The following is a 19,195-nucleotide window of genomic DNA, read 5'->3' on the forward strand; positions in this document are numbered from 1 at the left end:
AAGGGTGGTTTTCTTCATGCAGTCCGAAAAGATGGCAAACGCCACCATAGAGAAGGGGCTGACGGTTGACAATTGGCACCTCACCTTGGAGCCACTGTCGTCGCCATCGGTACGCGTGATCGCATCCAACGTCCCCCCCCTACATTCCCGATAAAGACATCCAAGATAACCTGGCTAAGTTGGGTACGCTGACTTCCAACCTACAGCGTGTGCCTCTGGGCCTCAAAAATCCTGCCTTGAGGCATGTCTTGTCATTTAGAAGGCAGGTCTACATGCTGGTGCCCAATGGGCAGCTTGAGGGAGGGCTCCTTTGTCGTCATGCATGGAGAAATGGCCCATAGGCTGTTTTACTGCAGGGACGTGCTAAAATGCAACCTATGCAAAGTAGAGGGGCATATTAAAAAACACTGCACCAAAGACAGCAAATGCCCAATCCAACAGCGAGGCAACGGTGGAAAAGGATGCTAAAGAAGCACACCCAACAAGTGACCCAGGAGAGGGTCCCTCACCACGGAGATCACCCGAGATGGCGGTAGACCCCGCTCCGACACCAGCTACTGCCATGGAGACCGAGGCTCAGCCAGCCACCCAGCCATCATTGACAGCCGGACCTCTGAAGAGGAAATTTATAGGAGGATTCGGCTTCGTCGTCCCCAGAGTCAAGCGGGGATGAGGTCAGTCCCTTTAAAGATCTCCCAGAGTTGGAGTCGGACATCGCACCAACACCTGGGGGAGACGTGGAGAGCTGCCGGTGGCAAGGACGGCGGTCTTCACCGTCCCAGACACCCCTAGAGGCGGGACACGCAACAGGGAAGAAGCCCCGTGCGGGAACCAAGCTCAAGCGCGGGACGCCTGAAGAAAATCTGCAGCCTGAAATAGAAGCGGGGGGTGAAACGCAACCTGTGCAGTGACGGAGGAAACCAGTGAAGAGGGTCGCGCTTCAGACCGCGACGACGCGCCCTGCGAGGCGGCCGAGGGCTCCCAGGAAACGCGAGCGGCCGAGAGCACGGAGGAGCCCAAATAGGACCCGACTGACCAAACTACGCGCGGTGACCGGGACGAGGACGATGGAGGGTCATCAGTGGAGGGGCAAACGGCATCACCCAATAAAGCATCGACGGAGGATACCACCTTGTGGCACCGCTTCTTTTCCCTCACTCCACCCGCATAGCTCTTAGCAAAACTTCAGAGACTGAAAGCTGCCTTCTTCTGGTCGCAGAGGAAGCACCGTGTGGCTGCCAGTGTCTTGGCCTTGCCACTGCGGGAGGGCGGGCACGGTCTGGTGTGTGTACGGAGCCAGCTCTCTACTTTTCGTCTATAAGCCGTACAGAGGTTTCTCTACTCGGCCCCATCACCCGTGTGGTGCTCCACAGCATCTTTTTTTTTTCTGAATAACCTCGGGGGGCCTTCAGTGCAGCAAGCAGCTCTTCTTCGTGGACATTACGGGTATTCCACTCACGCAGATTCCCCACTTCTACAGGAGTATCCTAGATACATGGGGTTTCCTTGTCACCGCCCGACTGAACACACCCCAGTCGGCATCAGAATTTGCTCACGAGCCACTGTTACGGAACCCCCACACGGCACTATCCTCTCTTGCGGGCCCTGCCATGGAGAAACGCGTGGTGGACGCACATCTCATGAGGGTGGGCGATTTTGTGAAACCGGGCACTGGGGGGGGGGCAATGGCTTCTCCCTGCCGAGATAACTGCGATGACCAAGATGCGCTCGGTGAGACTCGCCGCAAAACTCGTGAATGAGGTATGAAGGTCCTTCTCAACAGCAGTGGGGAGCGCGCCTGCTGCGAGCGTTGGCGACGAGTCAGCCGGCGGTGGCCCAGTGCCACCAAAGCTGAATGTCGTCCCAGCACGGGAGCACACTCGCCTCTCTTCCTCACGGCAGCACGGGGGGCACGCCACGGGGAATGGCCAGGAGGGGTGCTTCTCAGGTGTAGACCGGAAAAAGCTGTACGCCCAAATGGTCGATTTCCACCATCAACAAATAATAACGTCACGTTAGGGCTACGCTTGGAGGGACACGATGCCCCTGCGGTGATCGCTTGAGGTCTCATTGGGAGCTGTTTTACTCAAATCCATCGTACAAGCGCCACGGTGATCTTAGCTGGAGCACTGCCCATGGGACTGTGACCACGAACACATTCCTGGCACTTTTCACAGACGCAAATCCTGAACGCGGATTCTGTGGTGAGCTCGAAACAGTGGCGCATCAATACGTACGCCGCAAAAGCCTAGACTCACTCTATAAGCTGTTACGCAATATTCTACTGAAATTCAATCTTCATTTCTCCCCCACAATTCTTATTTTTGGATATAGGGGGCACGAGGGTACCAAGGATATCGAGGGGTTGACGGACTTCATCATGAACAACGCCAAACTGGCCATCTATAGGGCCAGGAAATGCGCAATTGACGGGAGCGGCGTCCCCAGCCACTGCCGCATCTTCAAGGCCCTGGTTTCTGGCAGAATTTGGCTGGAATTTCGGTACGCTCAGTTGACGGGGGGCGTCACGTCTTTCTCGACGCGTTGGGCTACCGAGGGTGCTTTGTGTAATGTGACAAAAGCAGGGGATCTGGTGGTGATGGGTTTTTAAGGTTGAATTTTTTAATGGTGTTTACGAACACAGTAGCAGACAATGCGATTTATGTTACATGGGAAAACCGTGTTATATCTTTAATTTTTGTTTTAAAAGGGGGCACGTAAGCAAACAAAAAAGACGAAAAAAAGACGACATGATGAACGAAGCAAAGTGCCGAAAGACCGAGCATCTTTCTGTTTCTTCTGATCGTTAAATAAAAATAAAAGGAGGGAGGAGAGGGAGGGAGTGAGGGAGGAGAGGGATTGAGGGAGAGGGAGGGAGGGAGGGAGAGAGGGAGGGAGGGAGGGAGTGAGAGAGGGAGTGAGGGAGGGAGTGAGGGAGTGAGAGAGGGAGGGAGGGAGGGAGAGAAAGAGAGGACGCGCTTCGTTTGAGCTCCCCGTGGTAACTTTATAAATCTAACATACCCTCTTCTAATTCATTTCTTTTCTTCAAGTTTTTACTCATCAGGAGTAAGTATTCTGCCTTTTGCACACACAAGTAGTACTTTTTGTGTTGCTCATTTTTCTTTACTTTTTTTAAGCTTAACAGTTCAGGGTGAGGCCATAGCCTTTTGAAACACGTTGGTGTTTCTTAGGCGATGGGCTCAATCCTATAGTTAATTAAAGCATCGTTTTCATACTTTACAGGTATTTTTATACTCTACTTATTGTTCCTTTATTCTTCTGCTTATGTTTTTAATCTCGGTTTACGAATCTCAAACTATTTGAGATTTGTTATAACTTACATTTTGTGTGAGCCACGTGGAGGCATCCACACTGTAGCGCAGAAATTTAAGGCCACACAAGTAATTGTTTACTTTGAGGCTAAAGCAATCTATTAGTTAATGATTCCTTAACACTGCGTTTTTTTTGTTTGCCTCCACGAGTGTGCAAGGACTCTAAGTTGTATTTATTTAACGATGAGTGAATGCATTTAATAAACACATTTTTCTAAAAAGTAGATTTGTTTGCAAAATACATTCATTTATTTAACACGCAAATTTATTATTAGATATCACTATCAAATTATTTTTCCATTTACTGCTTCATAATTTATTCAATAAAAATAGTTTATTGAATAAATAAATATATCTCTTTCCTTTCTTTTTTCCTTTCATTATTTTCTTAAACGAGGATTCTTTATTCATCCTCAAGGGGAGCTCTGTATAGAAGCGCAGCACCACAGTCAGGTAGAAATTGAAGGCAGCAGGAAGAAAATGGCCACCTACGCAAAGGTCGCAGCTGCCAATCTGCCTGTAGTCACGAGGCCCCCCACTAGGGCCTCTGCTCCAAGGCCAACCCCCCCAATTGGTGACCACTGCCGCTGCGCGAGAACGGCATCCGTTGCTACGCCTCGAGCTCCGTCACGATCGAGGCATACGTCGAGGCCCTGGCCGCCATCGTCCCGCCGGCCACCATCACCCACGCCTCGAAGGTCAGCGGGAAAGCCGTATTCTTCCTGACGACGAAGAAGGTGGCCGATGCGGCCGTCGAGAAGGGGATGACCGTTGGGGGACTCCACGTCCAGCTGGAACCCATCGCTTCGGTGGCGGCGCGAATAGTCATTTCGAACGTGCCGCCCTACATCCCCGACAAGGCCGTGTTGGAGCACGTGTCCAAGCTGGGCACCATCGTGGTGCCAGTACGTGCCCTGGCACTGGGGTGCAGAAAGCCTGCTCTCAATCACATTTTATCTTTCAAGAGGCAGGTGCACGTCCTGCTGACTCACGGACAGCAGGAAGAGGGCTCGTTTGTCATTGTCAATGCAGGCATTGCCCATAGACTGTTTTATGCCAAAGATTCCATCAGATGCAATCTCTGCAAAGAAGAGGGGCACTTCCGAAGGGATTGCCCTAAACCGACGACGGCGAGGGTCGGAGAAAAGAGCGGGGAGGAGGGAGGCAGAGCAAGGGGGGCAAAGCAGCAAGAGCCCCCATTGCAACAAGCCCCCCAACAGCCCACACCAGACCCACCAGCCACGCAGCCTCCTACACCTCAAGTCGTGGCCCCAACTTCGCCGCCTCAAGCGACAAATTGCAAGAGGAAGAATACAGAAGGACCCGGATCTCAAGGGTCAAATTCAGAGGAGGAACCCCTCCCAGACCTCGAACAGGAAGAAGCGGTGAAACCCCCCACACCACGGGAGGAAGCAGAACAGCTGCCAGATGCCGAAGACGCGGTTTTTGCCTTCCCAGACGCCACGCCAAGTGACGCGCGGGCGGCGAGGAAGAAACCCACCAAGAGGAAGAAGCAGCGTGCGTCTGGGGAAGGGTTTCTACAGCAGGAGACCGTCGAGGATGAAGGCGACATCACCACGGAAATCGACCCGCCTACTGTTGTCATAGAGACTCACTCCCCACCAGCTATACAGAAAGCCCTTGACCAAGAGGAAGAAGTTGGCGGAGAAACACTCACCAAGGGCAAGGACGAAATGGATGGGAATGAGAAGGAAGGTCCCCGTACCACTGCTGATCTAAAACCAGCGGAAGAGACACCGGGCCATCCACCCGAAGAGCCTGAGCAGGAGCCATCCCAGGCCATCCCTAACACCGGGGGAGAGGACGCCGCTGGGTCATGCGCCAGCTCAGCCGCTGCAGCTCTTCCAGCGGAGCCGGACGCCGAGGAAATCGATTCAGATCGGGACGACTGCTTCAGCATGGGGAGCGAGAGCAGCCAGAGGTCTACACTCCTTGACCCTCAGACTCCCCTGATCTCCTCGGAAGATCTCTGGAAATTCCTCGACGAGACCAACATGAGGAAGGACAGAGCGGACATTGCCTTGGCTCGTTGGAAGGACAGCAAGGCAATAAAGGCCTCTGTGACTCAAGCAGAGAGATTCCTTGCCAAGCAGAGACTCGAGTCCCGGGGCAAGGACAGGGCAAAGCTGAGATTTTTCCGCAAACAAATTATAAGGTGGGAGGCCACGGGGGAAAGGAACAAGCAATGCCTATGTACATCGGCTCCCTGAATGTGAACGGGTGCAGGGAGGCAGTGCGGAGGTTTTACGCAATGTCTCTTGCGAGGAAACACGCTGCCTCTGTCTTCTTCATTCACGAGACGCATCTCACGGTCGAGGACGAGGATCACTGGAGGAAGGAGTGGGGAGGGGACTCCTTCTACAGTCACCTTGACAACACCTCCTGTGGAGTCGCGACCCTGTTCGCTAAAGGGTTTCATCCCGAACTCATCACCCACACCGAAGTGGTGAAGGGAAGGCTGCTCGCGGTAACGGTCAGGGTGGGCGATGTCACCACCCACCTACTGAATGTGTACGCGCCGGTGACCAACAAGGAGAAGATCCCGTTTCTGCACCTCCTGAGGAGGCACCTGGCCGGGATCCCGGACGATGTGTGCATGATTGTGGGTGGCGACCACAACTGCACACTCGGCGCCCTGGATCGTTCGGGGGGGGCAGCCGGGGGGAGTAGGGCCTAAGAGGGAAATGCAGGGACTCCTGGAGGACGCTGCCTTGGTGGATGTGTGGCGCATACATCACCCGGGCCAACGCTAGTTCACGTACACGAGGACGAGGTGCGATGGCTCGGTGACGCAGTCCAGGCTCGACAGATTTTACATCTCTAAGAGCTTTGTGACGTGCGCCACAACGTCTGGCATCAGGGCGGCACCCTTCACGGACCACAACCTCATCGTGCTCCGTGTCAGGCTGGAGAGGGCCCGTGAGGGCACGTCCCGCTGGCATTTTAACAACTCACTGCTGGAGGATGGCACCTTCTTAGAAATGTTCGAGGACTTCTGGGAAGAGTGGCGAAAAACCAAAACGCAGTTCGACTCTCTGGCCCAATGGTGGGATATGGGCAAAGTGCACACCAGGCTGTTGTGCCAACAATACACCTGGGGGAGCACCAGACTGAAGAACGTGGACATCACTGACATGGAAGCCCGAGTCCTCAATTTGGAGGGTCGCCTCGCCGAGGACAGCGACCCTGCTCTTCTCCAAGAATACGAGGAGAATAGGGAGCGTCTCAAAGGGCTACAGGAGGAGCAGACGAGGGGAGCGTTTGTGCGATCCCGGGTGAAGCTCATCACGGACCTCGACACGGGATCCCCGCTTTTCTACTCCCTCGGGAGGCAGAATGGGAGACGCAAATCCATGGAGTGCCTCTTTGATGGTGATGGTGTCCTGGTGCACGAACTCCAGCAGAAGTCGACCATCATCAGAGACTTCTACGGCAACCTGTTCTCCCCTGAAGAAACATCGGAACCGGCCCAGGCGGAGGCATGGAGTGGTCTACCCACCCTGGGGGAAGACGGGAGAGAGCTGCTAGAGCAAAAGCTCACCAGGACTGACCTTGACGCAGCCGTAAGAGGACTGGCCCCGAATAAATCCCCAGGGTTAGACAGCCTAACAGGGGAGTTTTACGCCGCTTTTTGGTCATCCCTGCGGGAGGACTACAGAGAGGTGCTGGAGGAAGCCTCAGTCACCGGGGTGATGCCTCAGTCTTGGAGGAGGGCGGTGCTCACTCTGCTTCCCAAAAACGAAGATGTGAGGCACCTACAAAACTGGCATCCGGTGTCCCTCCTGAACACAGACTACAAAATATTGACGAAGGCTCTCTCCCTGCGACTGAAAGGGGTGATTGCACAAGTCGTAAACGGGGACCAGTCCTACACCATCCCCGGACGAACCATCCACGACGGCATCTTCCTGGTCAGGGACCTCATCGCGGTGTCCCAGAGGTTGGGCATCCCAATCGCGTTTCTGGCTCTTGACCAGGAAAAGGCTTTTGACAGAATGGACCACAAGTACCTGCTGGGAACCCTCAAGACCTTGGGTTTTGGGGATGCCTTTGTCCGAACGATCCGCCTACTTTACACCAAGGCGGAGTGCATGATTAAGATCAACGGCGCCCTCACTGCCCCGGTCAAATTTGAACGAGGAGTGAGACAGGGATGCCCATTGTCGGGCCAACTTTATGCCCTGGAATTAGAGCCTTTCCTGAGTCTCATAAGGTGGAGACTCAGCGGCCTGGTGCTGAGGGAACCAAGCGTCAAGTTGGTCCTGACGGCATACGCCGACGACGTCCTCCTCATCCTGCGCTCCCTGGCTGATGTCGCCCTGCTGCATGAGTGCCAGGAGGTCTTTTCGAAAGCCTCCTCATCAAAAATGAACTGGCAAAAGTGCAGCAGTGCAGCGGCCTGCTGGTTGGAGCGTGGGACATGACCGAGTGTCCCGAGAAGGCAAAAGTCATCAATTGGAGCACAACATCGCTGCACCACCTGGGAATGTTCCTCGGACCAGAGGAGGAACCACCGCAGAGGAACTGGGTCGAGCTGGAGGAGAAGGTGAAGGAGCGGCTGGGCACCTGGGGTCACCTGTGCAAGTTCCTCACCTTCAGGACAAAGACGTTGGTGGTGAACCAGCTCGTGACGTCCATGCTGTGGCACCAACTTTTCTCCCTGCACTTCCCCATGAGCCTCGTCAACGCACTTCAGAAGCGAGCCCTCGACTTCTTCTGGTGGGGTGGAGGACACCGGGTCGCGGCTGGGGTCCTGGCCCTGCCACTGGACGAGGGCGGTCACGGGCTGGCCACCTTCCGACTGCAGGCGGCGCAAAAGTTCCTGCATGCCGCCCCTGCACCGGCCTGGAGAGTCACGGCCTCTTTCCTCCTGAAACAGCTGGGGGTCTGCAGTGCTCCAAGCAACTATTCTACATGGACCTGCAGGGCCTCCCACTGGGACAGCTGCCACCCTTCTACAGAAGCGTCCTGCAGACATGGAGCTCCCTCGCCGTCAGGAGGCTGAACCAACCGCGATCCGCCGAGGATCTGGTCTTCGAACCGATCCTCAGGAACCCACAGACAAAGCTGCCATCCACCACCACCACCCCTGGCACGGAGAGGCGCCTCGCCAACGCGCGGCTCACCAGGATGGGGGATCTGGTGGAGCCTGAAACACGGGGCCAGTGGCTCGGACCAGCAGACATGGCCGCAAAGACAGGGCTGCAGTCGCTCCGGGTGGCTGCCCGGATCCTGGCCGAAGCCAAGGGGGCCTTCTCAGCGGCAGTGGGGAGAACGCCCCCCATCGGCGTTGGGGATGACGAGGCCCCTCTCGATCCCCCTCCACCGGAGCTCTCAGTCGTGCCACTGCATCGCCAATACCGACAAACCAAGGCGGATCACAACCTGTGCCGGCTAGAAGACCTACCGGAGGTGGCCTTCGCAAATGTAAAGAGGAAGGTGCTCTACTCCTACATGGTCCGGTTCCACCAACAGGACACCCTGAGGAGCCACAAGGACCATGCCTGGAGGAAAGCCCTGCCCTGCATCTCTCCGGAGAGGCCTCGCTGGAGGCAACTCTACTGCAGGCCGACATACAACCGCATCGGCGATCTCAACTGGAGCATCACCCATGGCACCGTCACCACCAACGTCTCCCTGGCGCGCTTCACCGACACGTCCCCGGAGTGCCGGTTCTGCGGTAAAGTGGAGACGGTGGCATACCAATACGTGGAGTGCAAGAGCCTGGACTCGCTGTTCAAGGTCCTGAGAAACATCCTTCTAAGGTTCAGCCTTCACTTCTCCCCGACGGTCCTCATCTTTGGATACCCGAAGGGCGACGGACCCCAACATCTTCAGGGGCTGGTCAACGTGCTCTTCGGCTACGCCAAGCTCGCCATATACAGGGCGAGGAAGATGGTCCTGGAGGGGCAACGTCCAGCCAGCAGCCTGGGCATCTTCCGCGCTCTGGTCGGAGCCAGGGTGTGGCTGGAGTTCCGCCATGCGCGGCTGACCCACGCCGTGCCGGCCTTCAAGGAGCAGTGGGCACTGGAGGAGGCCGTGTGCTCGGTGGCAGATGACGGAGAGCTCTGCATGCAGATCTAAGCTACCCGTCGAAGGCCGTTTGACTGTGGGAAGGGCTGCGTGCAGATGCAGCACTTGTTGTAGTTATAAAGAAAAAAGAGAGAGCGAGAGAGAGCCAAATGGAGTAGGAAGAGAGGGGGCAGAGAGAGAGAAGGGGCGGAGAGGGGGGTAGAGAGAGAGGAGAGGCAGAGAGGGGGGTAGAGAGAGGGGGGGGGGGGCAGAGAGGGGGGTAGAGAGAGAGGGAAGGGGAAAGGAGAGCAGAAAAAAAATTTGTTGGGTCTTTCATTTAAAAGGGAGGGGGGGGGGGGTTTACATAAAGCAAAGCATAAAAAAACAAAAAAACGAAATGATGAACGGAGCAAAGTGCCGACTACACCGAGCATCTTCTTGTTTCCTCTGATCGTAAAAAAAAGAGAGAGGGAGTGAGGGAGTGAGGGAGGGAGGGAGGGAGTGAGAGAGGGAGGGAGGGAGTGAGGGAGTGAGGGAGGGAGTGAGGGAGTGAGGGAGGCAGGGAGGGAGTGAGGGAGGGAGGGAGGGGAGTTTAATTTTAATTTAATTTTTATTTTAAACGGCCAACCTTGTAAATTGTCTTTCGCCAGAGTTTCTTACACCGCTGTGCTGTGCAGTTGAGAGGGAAGGAGGAATTCAGTACCAAATTGTCGGTGGGGAAAGCGGTTAGTTGGTTGTTGTTTTAGGACACCGGCCTTTGTTCAGGCCTTGTTGTCAACGCAGCTTGTCAATGTTGAAGCGTAAATAAAATGTGAAAAAAAAGAGAGAGGGAGGGAGGGAGGGAGGCAGGGAGGGAGGGAGTGAGGGAGGGAGGGAGGGAGCGTACTTGGGCGTTGGGTTGCCTTGGGCCTCACACTCCATCACAATGTTGTCCTGCGGTTCCACGATGTAATTCAATGGCGAATGCCGCCTGATGGAAGGAGGGTGAGTAACTGCAAGAGATCGACGGGTTAATAGAAGCATAGCTTGCAGCAAACAGACGTGGAGGAGACCCGGTGCACAAATGAAAAAATGTGAAACTTCGATTTAAAGCTTTCGTGACTGCAATGATTCATCTTCTTTGGTTCTTTCGGTAAACTCACGTAGAATGATAATAAAATAATAAATTGATAAAATAAAATAACACAATAATATTCTCACGACGTTTCGGCCACAACACAAGCGGCCTTCATCAGGTGAAGGGGGGCGAGACTGTCTGGTAGGACAGCGCTGGAGTGAAAGAGCCACGTTCAGATACGGCCTTTAAGCTGTGTGAGAGGAACAAAGCGCCTTGACAAAGGAATTAGCATATAATTTAGCATTGAAATGGCTGAATGATTAGCTTGTGACTGGTCACAGAAATAGCTATGTTAAAAGTTAAAGCATACACACCCGCAGAGGCACCCATTGTTAAAGGGATTAGCATAGAATTTTGCATTGAAATAGCTAAGTTAAGGCATACACATCTTGACAATAGAATTAGCATAGAATTTAGCATTGAGAAAGCTGAGTGATTAGCTTGTACCTGCTGCAGAAATAGCTACGTTAAAGTCAGAGCATACACATTCACCGAGGCCCTTAGTACAAATCAAACAGGAGAATTTAGCATTGAAATAACTAGGCGAATCCAGCATTGAAACAACTGAGTGATTAGCTAGTGACTGGTCACAGAAATGACTACACATCTGAGCTATTCACAGTACTATATAGTGAACCAATAAAAACTAAAATATAAATTACCTTCATGTTATCAATAAACTCTATATTCTCCAATCAGCTAAGCTACCAACAATAAGTCGTTATATATCACAATGCTATATGGCGAAAAAATGGGTGGATTCTTACCCTCAAATTTCAGCACCACGAACTCGTTTGTCTGAACGGGGCCCGTAGCTATCCGTGGTGCTGAAATTTGAGGGTAAGAATCCACCCATTTTTTCGCCATACAGCATTGTGATATATAACGACTTATTGTTGGTAGCTTAGCTGATTGGAGAATATAGAGTTTATTGATAACATGAAGGTAATTTATATTTTAGTTTTTATTGGTTCACTATATAGTACTGTGAATAGCTCAGATGTGTAGTCATTTCTGTGACCAGTCACTAGCTAATCACTCAGTTGTTTCAATGCTGGATTCGCCTAGTTATTTCAATGCTAAATTCTCCTGTTTGATTTGTACTAAGGGCCTCGGTGAATGTGTATGCTCTGACTTTAACGTAGCTATTTCTGCAGCAGGTACAAGCTAATCACTCAGCTTTCTCAATGCTAAATTCTATGCTAATTCCATTGTCAAGATGTGTATGCCTTAACTTAGCTATTTCAATGCTAAATTCTATGCTAATCCCTTTAACAATGGGTGCCTCTGCAGGTGTGTATGCTTTAACTTTTAACATAGCTATTTCTGTGACCAGTCACAAGCTAATCATTCAGCCTTTTCAATGCTAAATTTTATGCTAATTCCTTTGTCAAGGCGCTTTGTTCCTCTCACACAGCTTAAAGGCCGTATCTGAACGTGGCTCTTTCACTCCAGCGCTGTCCTACCAGACAGTCTCGCCCCCCTTCACCTGATGAAGGCCGCTTGTGTTGTGGCCGAAACGTCGTGAGAATATTATTGTGTTATTTTATTTTATCAATTTATTATTTTATTATCATTCTACGTGACTTTACCGAAAGAACCAAAGAAAATGTGAAACTCTCCGGTAGAAGTTTGCCCCAATCGAGAAGCACGGAGGAGACGTCACGGCCACCACGCCTCTAATTCCTGATACGGCGGTCTGGCCTTGACCACCTGCACGTGAAATCGCAGTTGTCGCTCTGCATCCGCATCGGCTGCGCGGAAGAAGAAGATTTTGTACGGCACCCCTCAACGCCAGCAGCATCCGGCGACGCTGTACGTTGAGCGGCACACGAGGACCCAAAATCCCGTAAGACGCAGTTGGCTTCGGACATTTCTGGGCACCAGTTTTTCCCTCCGCGCGAAGAGTCGGCGTCAGGCGTTCAGAGTGTTCGGGCCGCCGCTATGAACGTTGTGCCGCTTTGTTGCGGCTATCATTTGCGACCGCCGGGGTCGCTTCTGAAAGAAAGGAGCCACGTAGCTCGGTGGGCATTGCCCGGTGAAGTCTAACGAGTCGAGTTTAGCCGATGGTCTTTAGTGGACGATTGGTGGGTGTAGAGTTGAGAGAGGGGGGCATCGTCCCAAATGGGGTGGCGGGGCAGAGTTTGCTACTCACGGTCAAGGGGCAGGGCGAGTGGGTGGTGACGGTCGCCCAGCACAGCCAATAGCAGCGCCACAAAGCGTGCGGTGGTGAAGGCGTCCATCGGGGGAGCAGATGGTCGGACCGGGGGCTTCCTTCACTTGGCTAGGAGGAGGGGGTAGAAGGGAGGGAGCAGGAGGGGGAGGTAGCAGGAGGGGGGAAGGGAGGGAGGGAGCTGGAGGAGGTGGAGCAGGAGGAATGATATTTATTAAGACTGCAGGAGTAGGAATCCAAAGAGCTATGAAGCTATTTTTCATATATGTCCAGCTGGGGCACTGGGTCAGAACATCACAACAACAAACACGATGTGAGGGGCAGAGTACAGGAAGAGTAAACAAACCACTTTACAAATATATACTAATAAAACTAACCCATACATGATCTTGCCACGCGAAGCCCAGAGATCTGGCCACAACTGGTGGCTGATATCATCAAGTGGACATTTATAGCAGTATAGACAAATACTGTAAACGCGTGGTGTTTCTGAATGTGGACGGAAACACAGGAGGACCCGGAGTAAATTCCACGTGACCACATGGAGTGAGACACGTAAACTCCAAATATACAGCAGGTAGTGTCAGTCGGTATCAAACCCACGACCTCCAGTACACCAGGTGACAACCATGTCAGGTTAAAGATCTCCTTTGCAAGGGACACTTGGATGCACGCTCCTAATTGATGGACACGTGCTCCTAATTGATGGACACGTGCTCCTAATTGATGGACACGTGCTCCTAATTGATGGACACGTGCTCCTAATTGATGGACACGTGCTCCTAATTGATGGGCACGTGCTCCTAATTGATGGACACGTGCTCCTAATTGATGGACACGTGCTCCTAATTGATGGACACGTGCTCCTGCGTTCATCATGTTTACGTGCTCATTTCACTGAGGCTGCATTTCGCCACTGCAGAATACTAAAGTTGAGGAAACACAGTCTTATTTTGGCACCAATGCTCGTGCCGATTTTTTTAAACCAGATAAATAAAAATCAACATTGATACCCCAGGAAACAGGGCAACGCTGTAACAGCCACAGCTCAGGTTTCTCCCATCACTTAAACAGCTCCCCCCCCCCCCCCCCCGGAGTGAGAACACCCTCCAGGATAGAAACCAACACGGCTGCACGTCTGTGCAAGTGCTGTGTGAAACAATTGTTGATGGAAACAAATATAAAGTTATATTCTTAGTTTTTTCGGTAAAGTCACGTTGAAGAGAAACAACAAAATAACAAAATATATATAAAACAATAAAAATTCTCACGACGTTTCGACCATAACTCAAACGGTCATCATCAGGTGTGTCGGTTTGCATAAATTTATTTTGAAAACGGCATATTTATTTATTTATATAAAAAAATAACGTTTGCGTCACGCGCAACGATTGGCTGTTTGCCAGGACTAGTCCATCTATTTTTTGAAAAGAGGAGGGGGGAGACGAAATTTGTTTTTATGTATGCTGTCTGAAAGCCACTGTAAGCGTGAACAATCAATCAAGAACTGAAATGATTTATCAAATCTTTCCAATGATTGCTAAGATAGAATCCATCTTCTCGGTTGAAATTGTCTCTGTGTTTGTATATGTGGATAGCCTCATGAACGAATCTCTCATGGAAGCCAGATGGCTTACAAAGAACCTCCGTCTTGGAAAAGTCAATGGCATGTGAGCCTACTGAATTAGAACAATGATCTGCTACGGCCGAGGTGTTGGTCCTACCGTGTTTAAGGTCTGCTTTATGTTCACGAATGCGGTCCGAGATATGGCGTTTGGTTTCTCCAATGTAACTACTACCACAGAGGCAACTTAGTTTGTAGACACCAGGGTATTGTATGTCCGGAATCACATCTTTTACAGACGGAACCAGATCACGGATTTTATGTAATGTGTTGAAACGGACCTGGATCTTGTGTTTATTCAAGATTTTGGAGATCTTTTTTGTGATCCCAGCAATGTAGGGTAAAGTGATGGTTTTGAAAGGCTCCTCAAGAGGGTTCTTCTTCATGGTTTGAGTGATAGCTTTGCGGATTGTATAGTCGGAGTAACCATTAGCCCTAAGAGCTTGGTGTACGTGCTTGAGTTCACTGGTAATGTGTTCCTGGTCGGATATGCATTGGGCTCTATGGTATAGAGTCTTGATGAGGGAGTTCTTCTGGGATGGATGGTGGTGGGAATCCGGTTTCAAGTAAGCATCTGTATGGGTAGCTTTCCTGTAGACAGAGTGGCTCATTGAACCATCAGGTCTCTTTTTAATTAGGACATCCAAAAAAGGTATCTTGCCATCTATTTCGACTTCCATGGTAAATCTGATGGCTGGGTGTATGGAATTGATGTGGTCGAAGAATTGGTCTAGAGCAGGCCGGCCATGTGGCCAGATGACAAAAGTGTCATCCACGTACCTCTTCAATAAGGTTGGGCGCAGAGTGGCAGTCTGGATGGCGTCAGTCTCAAATTTCTCCATGAAAATGTTAGCTATAACTGGAGAAAGGGGGGAGCCCATTGGGGTGCCCTCAGTTTGTTTGTAGAAAGTTCCATTCCAAGTGAAGTATGTATTGGTTAAACAGTGTCTCACCAGGGGGGGTACCTCAGTGTTTAGTCCTTGATGAACCAAGTCTTCAATGATTGCAATGGTGTCAGGTACAGGAACCTTGGTGAATAAGGAAACTACATCAAAACTGACAAGCAGGTCGTCTGGGGACAGGGAAATACCCTTGATTGTTGATACCAGGTGAGTAGAATTTTGTACTGCAGAGGTGGTCTTTCCAGTGAAAGGACGCAGGATTTCAGACAAAAAACGAGCTAGTTTGTAGGTGGGGGAGCTGATAGTAGAGACTATGGGACGAAGAGGTGTATCAACTTTATGTATTTTTGGTAAGCCGTATAATCTTGGTGGCCTGGCAGCAGAAGGTTTCAATGAAAACTGTTTAGATTGATCAATTAATGCGGTTGAATCAGAAATTATTTTGTTGGTTTGTGTGACGAGGCTGTTGGTGGGATCTCTTTTTATTTTTGTATAACTACCATCGTCGAGTAATTCTTTAATTTTGTTGTTGTATTCTATTTTATCCATGATAACAGTAGCATTGCCTTTGTCAGCTGAGAGAACTACAATATCATTCCTCTTTTTTAATTTATATAATTCAAAACGCTCATTTTTGCTGAAAAAAAAAATGAGCGTTTTGAATTTTTGCTGAAAAAAAATGAGCGTTTTGAATTATATAAATTAAAAAAGAGGAATGATATTGTAGTTCTCTCAGCTGACAAAGGCAATGCTACTGTTATCATGGATAAAATAGAATACAACAACAAAATTAAAGAATTACTCGACGATGGTAGTTATACAAAAATAAAAAGAGATCCCACCAACAGCCTCGTCACACAAACCAACAAAATAATTTCTGATTCAACCGCATTGATTGATCAATCTAAACAGTTTTCATTGAAACCTTCTGCTGCCAGGCCACCAAGATTATACGGCTTACCAAAAATACATAAAGTTGATACACCTCTTCGTCCCATAGTCTCTACTATCAGCTCCCCCACCTACAAACTAGCTCGTTTTTTGTCTGAAATCCTGCGTCCTTTCACTGGAAAGACCACCTCTGCGGTACAAAATTCTACTCACCTGGTATCAACAATCAAGGGTATTTCCCTGTCCCCAGACGACCTGCTTGTCAGTTTTGATGTAGTTTCCTTATTCACCAAGGTTCCTGTACCTGACACCATTGCAATCATTGAAGACTTGGTTCATCAAGGACTAAACACTGAGGTACCCCCCCTGGTGAGACACTGTTTAACCAATACATACTTCACTTGGAATGGAACTTTCTACAAACAAACTGAGGGCACCCCAATGGGCTCCCCCCTTTCTCCAGTTATAGCTAACATTTTCATGGAGAAATTTGAGACTGACGCCATCCAGACTGCCACTCTGCGCCCAACCTTATGGAAGAGGTACGTGAATGACACTTTTGTCATCTGGCCACATGGCCGGCCTGCTCTAGACCAATTCTTCGACCACATCAATTCCATACACCCAGCCATCAGATTTACCATGGAAGTCGAAATAGATGGCAAGATACCTTTTTTGGATGTCCTAATTAAAAAGAGACCTGATGGTTCAATGAGCCACTCTGTCTACAGGAAAGCTACCCATACGGATGCTTATCTGAAACCGGATTCCCACCACCATCCATCACAGAAGAATTCTCTCATCAAGACTCTGTATCATAGAGCCCAATGCATATCCGACCAGGAACACATAAGCAGTGAACTCAAGCACGTACACCAAGCTCTTAGGGCTAATGGTTACTCCGACTATACAATCCGCAAAGCTATCACTCAAACCATGAAGAAGAACCCTCTTGAGGAGCCTTTCAAAACCATCACTTTACCCTACATTGCTGGGATCACAAAAAAGATCTCCAAAATCTTGAATAAACACAAGATCCAGGTCCGTTTCAACACATTACATAAAATCCGTGATCTGGTTCCGTCTGTAAAAGATGTAATTCCGGACATACAATACCCTGGTGTCTACAAACTAAGTTGCCTCTGTGGTAGTAGTTACATTGGAGAAACCAAACGCCATATCTCGGACCGCATTCGTGAACATAAAGCAGACCTTAAACACGGTAGGACCAACACCTCGGCCGTAGCAGATCATTGTTCTAATTCAGTAGGCTCACATGCCATTGACTTTTCCAAGACGGAGGTTCTTTGTAAGCCATCTGGCTTCCATGAGAGATTCGTTCATGAGGCTATCCACATATACAAACACAGAGACAATTTCAACCGAGAAGATGGATTCTATCTTAGCAATCATTGGAAAGATTTGATAAATCATTTCAGTTCTTGATTGATTGTTCACGCTTACAGTGGCTTTCAGACAGCATACATAAAAACAAATTTCGTCTCCCCCCTCCTCTTTTCAAAAAATAGATGGACTAGTCCTGGCAAACAGCCAATCGTTGCGCGTGACGCAAACGTTATTTTTTTATATAAATAAATAAATATGCCGTTTTCAAAATAAATTTATGCAAACCGACACGCCTGATGATGACCGTTTGAGTTATGGTCGAAACGTCGTGAGAATTTTTATTGTTTTATATATATTTTGTTATTTTGTTGTTTCTCTTCAACGTGACTTTACCGAAAAAACTAAGAATATGAATTACTGCAGTCACGAAAGCTTTAAATAAAAAAATATAAAGTTGATATGAAAGGGCTCCTGGCAAAGCGTCACCGCAAGGTCGACGTACTGATAATTACGTGCATTTTTGTCGTCCTTGTAAACACGGACTGTGAATAAAACGAGATACAGTACTGGCAGAGTTTATGGATGTGTTACTTGTTCAAGCAGGTTACTCGGTCTAAGAAAAAAAGGCACAGCAAAAATAACTGTGCTTTTTTTACGCCTGATGAAGGAAGCTTGTGTTGCCTCCGAAACGTCGTGATTTAATTTAGTCGTTTTCATTTATTTTATTTTTTACCTACGTGACTTTATAGGCGGCAGTTTGTAAGCTCCTAAATAGGAAAAAGTGAGTTTGAACACGTGCTCAAGTGAAGTATTTGAGCAATGCACACGCATTTTTGCATGTGCATTCATTGCAAATAATGCAAGTTTAAAAAATGCAGCTACGATCCGTTACAAAAGCCTATAAGCAGCCTTAATACATATTTAGAAGCTTGCTCCCTGCTACATACCTAGACCATCTGACAGGTCTCCAATAGGGTTCATCGAGTGACAGCGGCTCCGTAGCCGGCCAGGGTGCCACCTCGGCCGGCTGGGCAATCTAGCCGAGAGCGGCATCACTCCCCGGGACTAGGCCTCGACGCGGCACTCACCAGCGCAACGCGGCCCTCACCAGCGCAACGCTGCGTAGATGTCTGGGGGGGGTCTTGAGCTCTTTTCTGTGTCCTCGTGTGGTGGTGGTGGAGGAAATCCGACGTTTCGTGCCTCTAACACGGGCAGGCGACTGCGCGCAGCTGCGATCACGTGAGGCCTTAGCAGGGCGCTTTTAGAAAACGTAGCGCGGATAGGAGAACACGTGAGGGCGAGCATGATTCACAATCCGTAGAACTGATAAGCACCGCCCATTGACAACACTGCCCCATAGAGTCACGTAGGTAGAAAAATAACAGATGACGACGTTTCGATCGTAACACAAGCAACCGTCATCAGGTGGGACAACCACAGCAAGAAGAAAAAACTGTTTAAGTAGGCGAGGATTCACGTGAACCTATAATCTATGTATATAAAAGGCAAAGTTGTGAATGTGTGTCTGTTCGAAATGTTTAGAATACTTCCCGACATGCAACAAACTTGAAATTTGGCACGTGGGTAGCTTCCAGACTGTACACAATGCAAAAAGTATAAAAATAGACTTTTGTGTTTTGAGGTGGGAGCGCAACAATGGATATATTTTGCACGGCAAGTGAGCGGTGACGTCACCCGCTCCCCCCCCCCTCCGCGTAGGCCCTGTATTAATCCAAGACAATAATCCAAGTCTCGGGCGAAGCCGTGTAGTAGTAA

At 49.8% G+C, this 19,195-nt stretch overlaps 1 protein-coding gene across 6 annotated transcripts in view; it reads right to left on the bottom strand.

Moving 5' to 3' along the window:
* Positions 1-18,683, bottom strand: part of LOC142920148 (neuronal cell adhesion molecule-like) — a 36,636-nt gene extending 17,953 nt beyond the window's left edge. For 2 of the 6 annotated variants that reach the window (XM_076062618.1, XM_076062614.1), the window contains exons 1-3: positions 18,508-18,683; positions 12,638-12,766; positions 10,252-10,357 (exon numbers count right to left, since the gene is read on the bottom strand). In XM_076062618.1, coding sequence (XP_075918733.1) covers positions 10,252-10,357; positions 12,638-12,725 — 194 coding nt within the window. In that variant the 5' untranslated portion in view covers positions 12,726-12,766; positions 18,508-18,683. Of the gene's footprint in view, positions 1-10,251; positions 10,358-12,637; positions 12,837-18,507 lie in introns of those variants that run through there. The other 4 variants (XM_076062617.1, XM_076062616.1, XM_076062615.1 and 1 more) reach the window with 4 other exon arrangements.
* Positions 18,684-19,195: the final 512 nt, after the last annotated feature.

The sequence above is a fragment of the Petromyzon marinus genome, unplaced genomic scaffold (genome assembly GCF_048934315.1).
Source record: "Petromyzon marinus isolate PM22_M1 ecotype Great Lakes invasive population unplaced genomic scaffold, UKy_Petmar_22M1.pri1.0 PM_G_Scaffold_69, whole genome shotgun sequence".
In the NCBI taxonomy this organism is placed as follows: domain Eukaryota; kingdom Metazoa; phylum Chordata; class Hyperoartia; order Petromyzontiformes; family Petromyzontidae; genus Petromyzon; species Petromyzon marinus.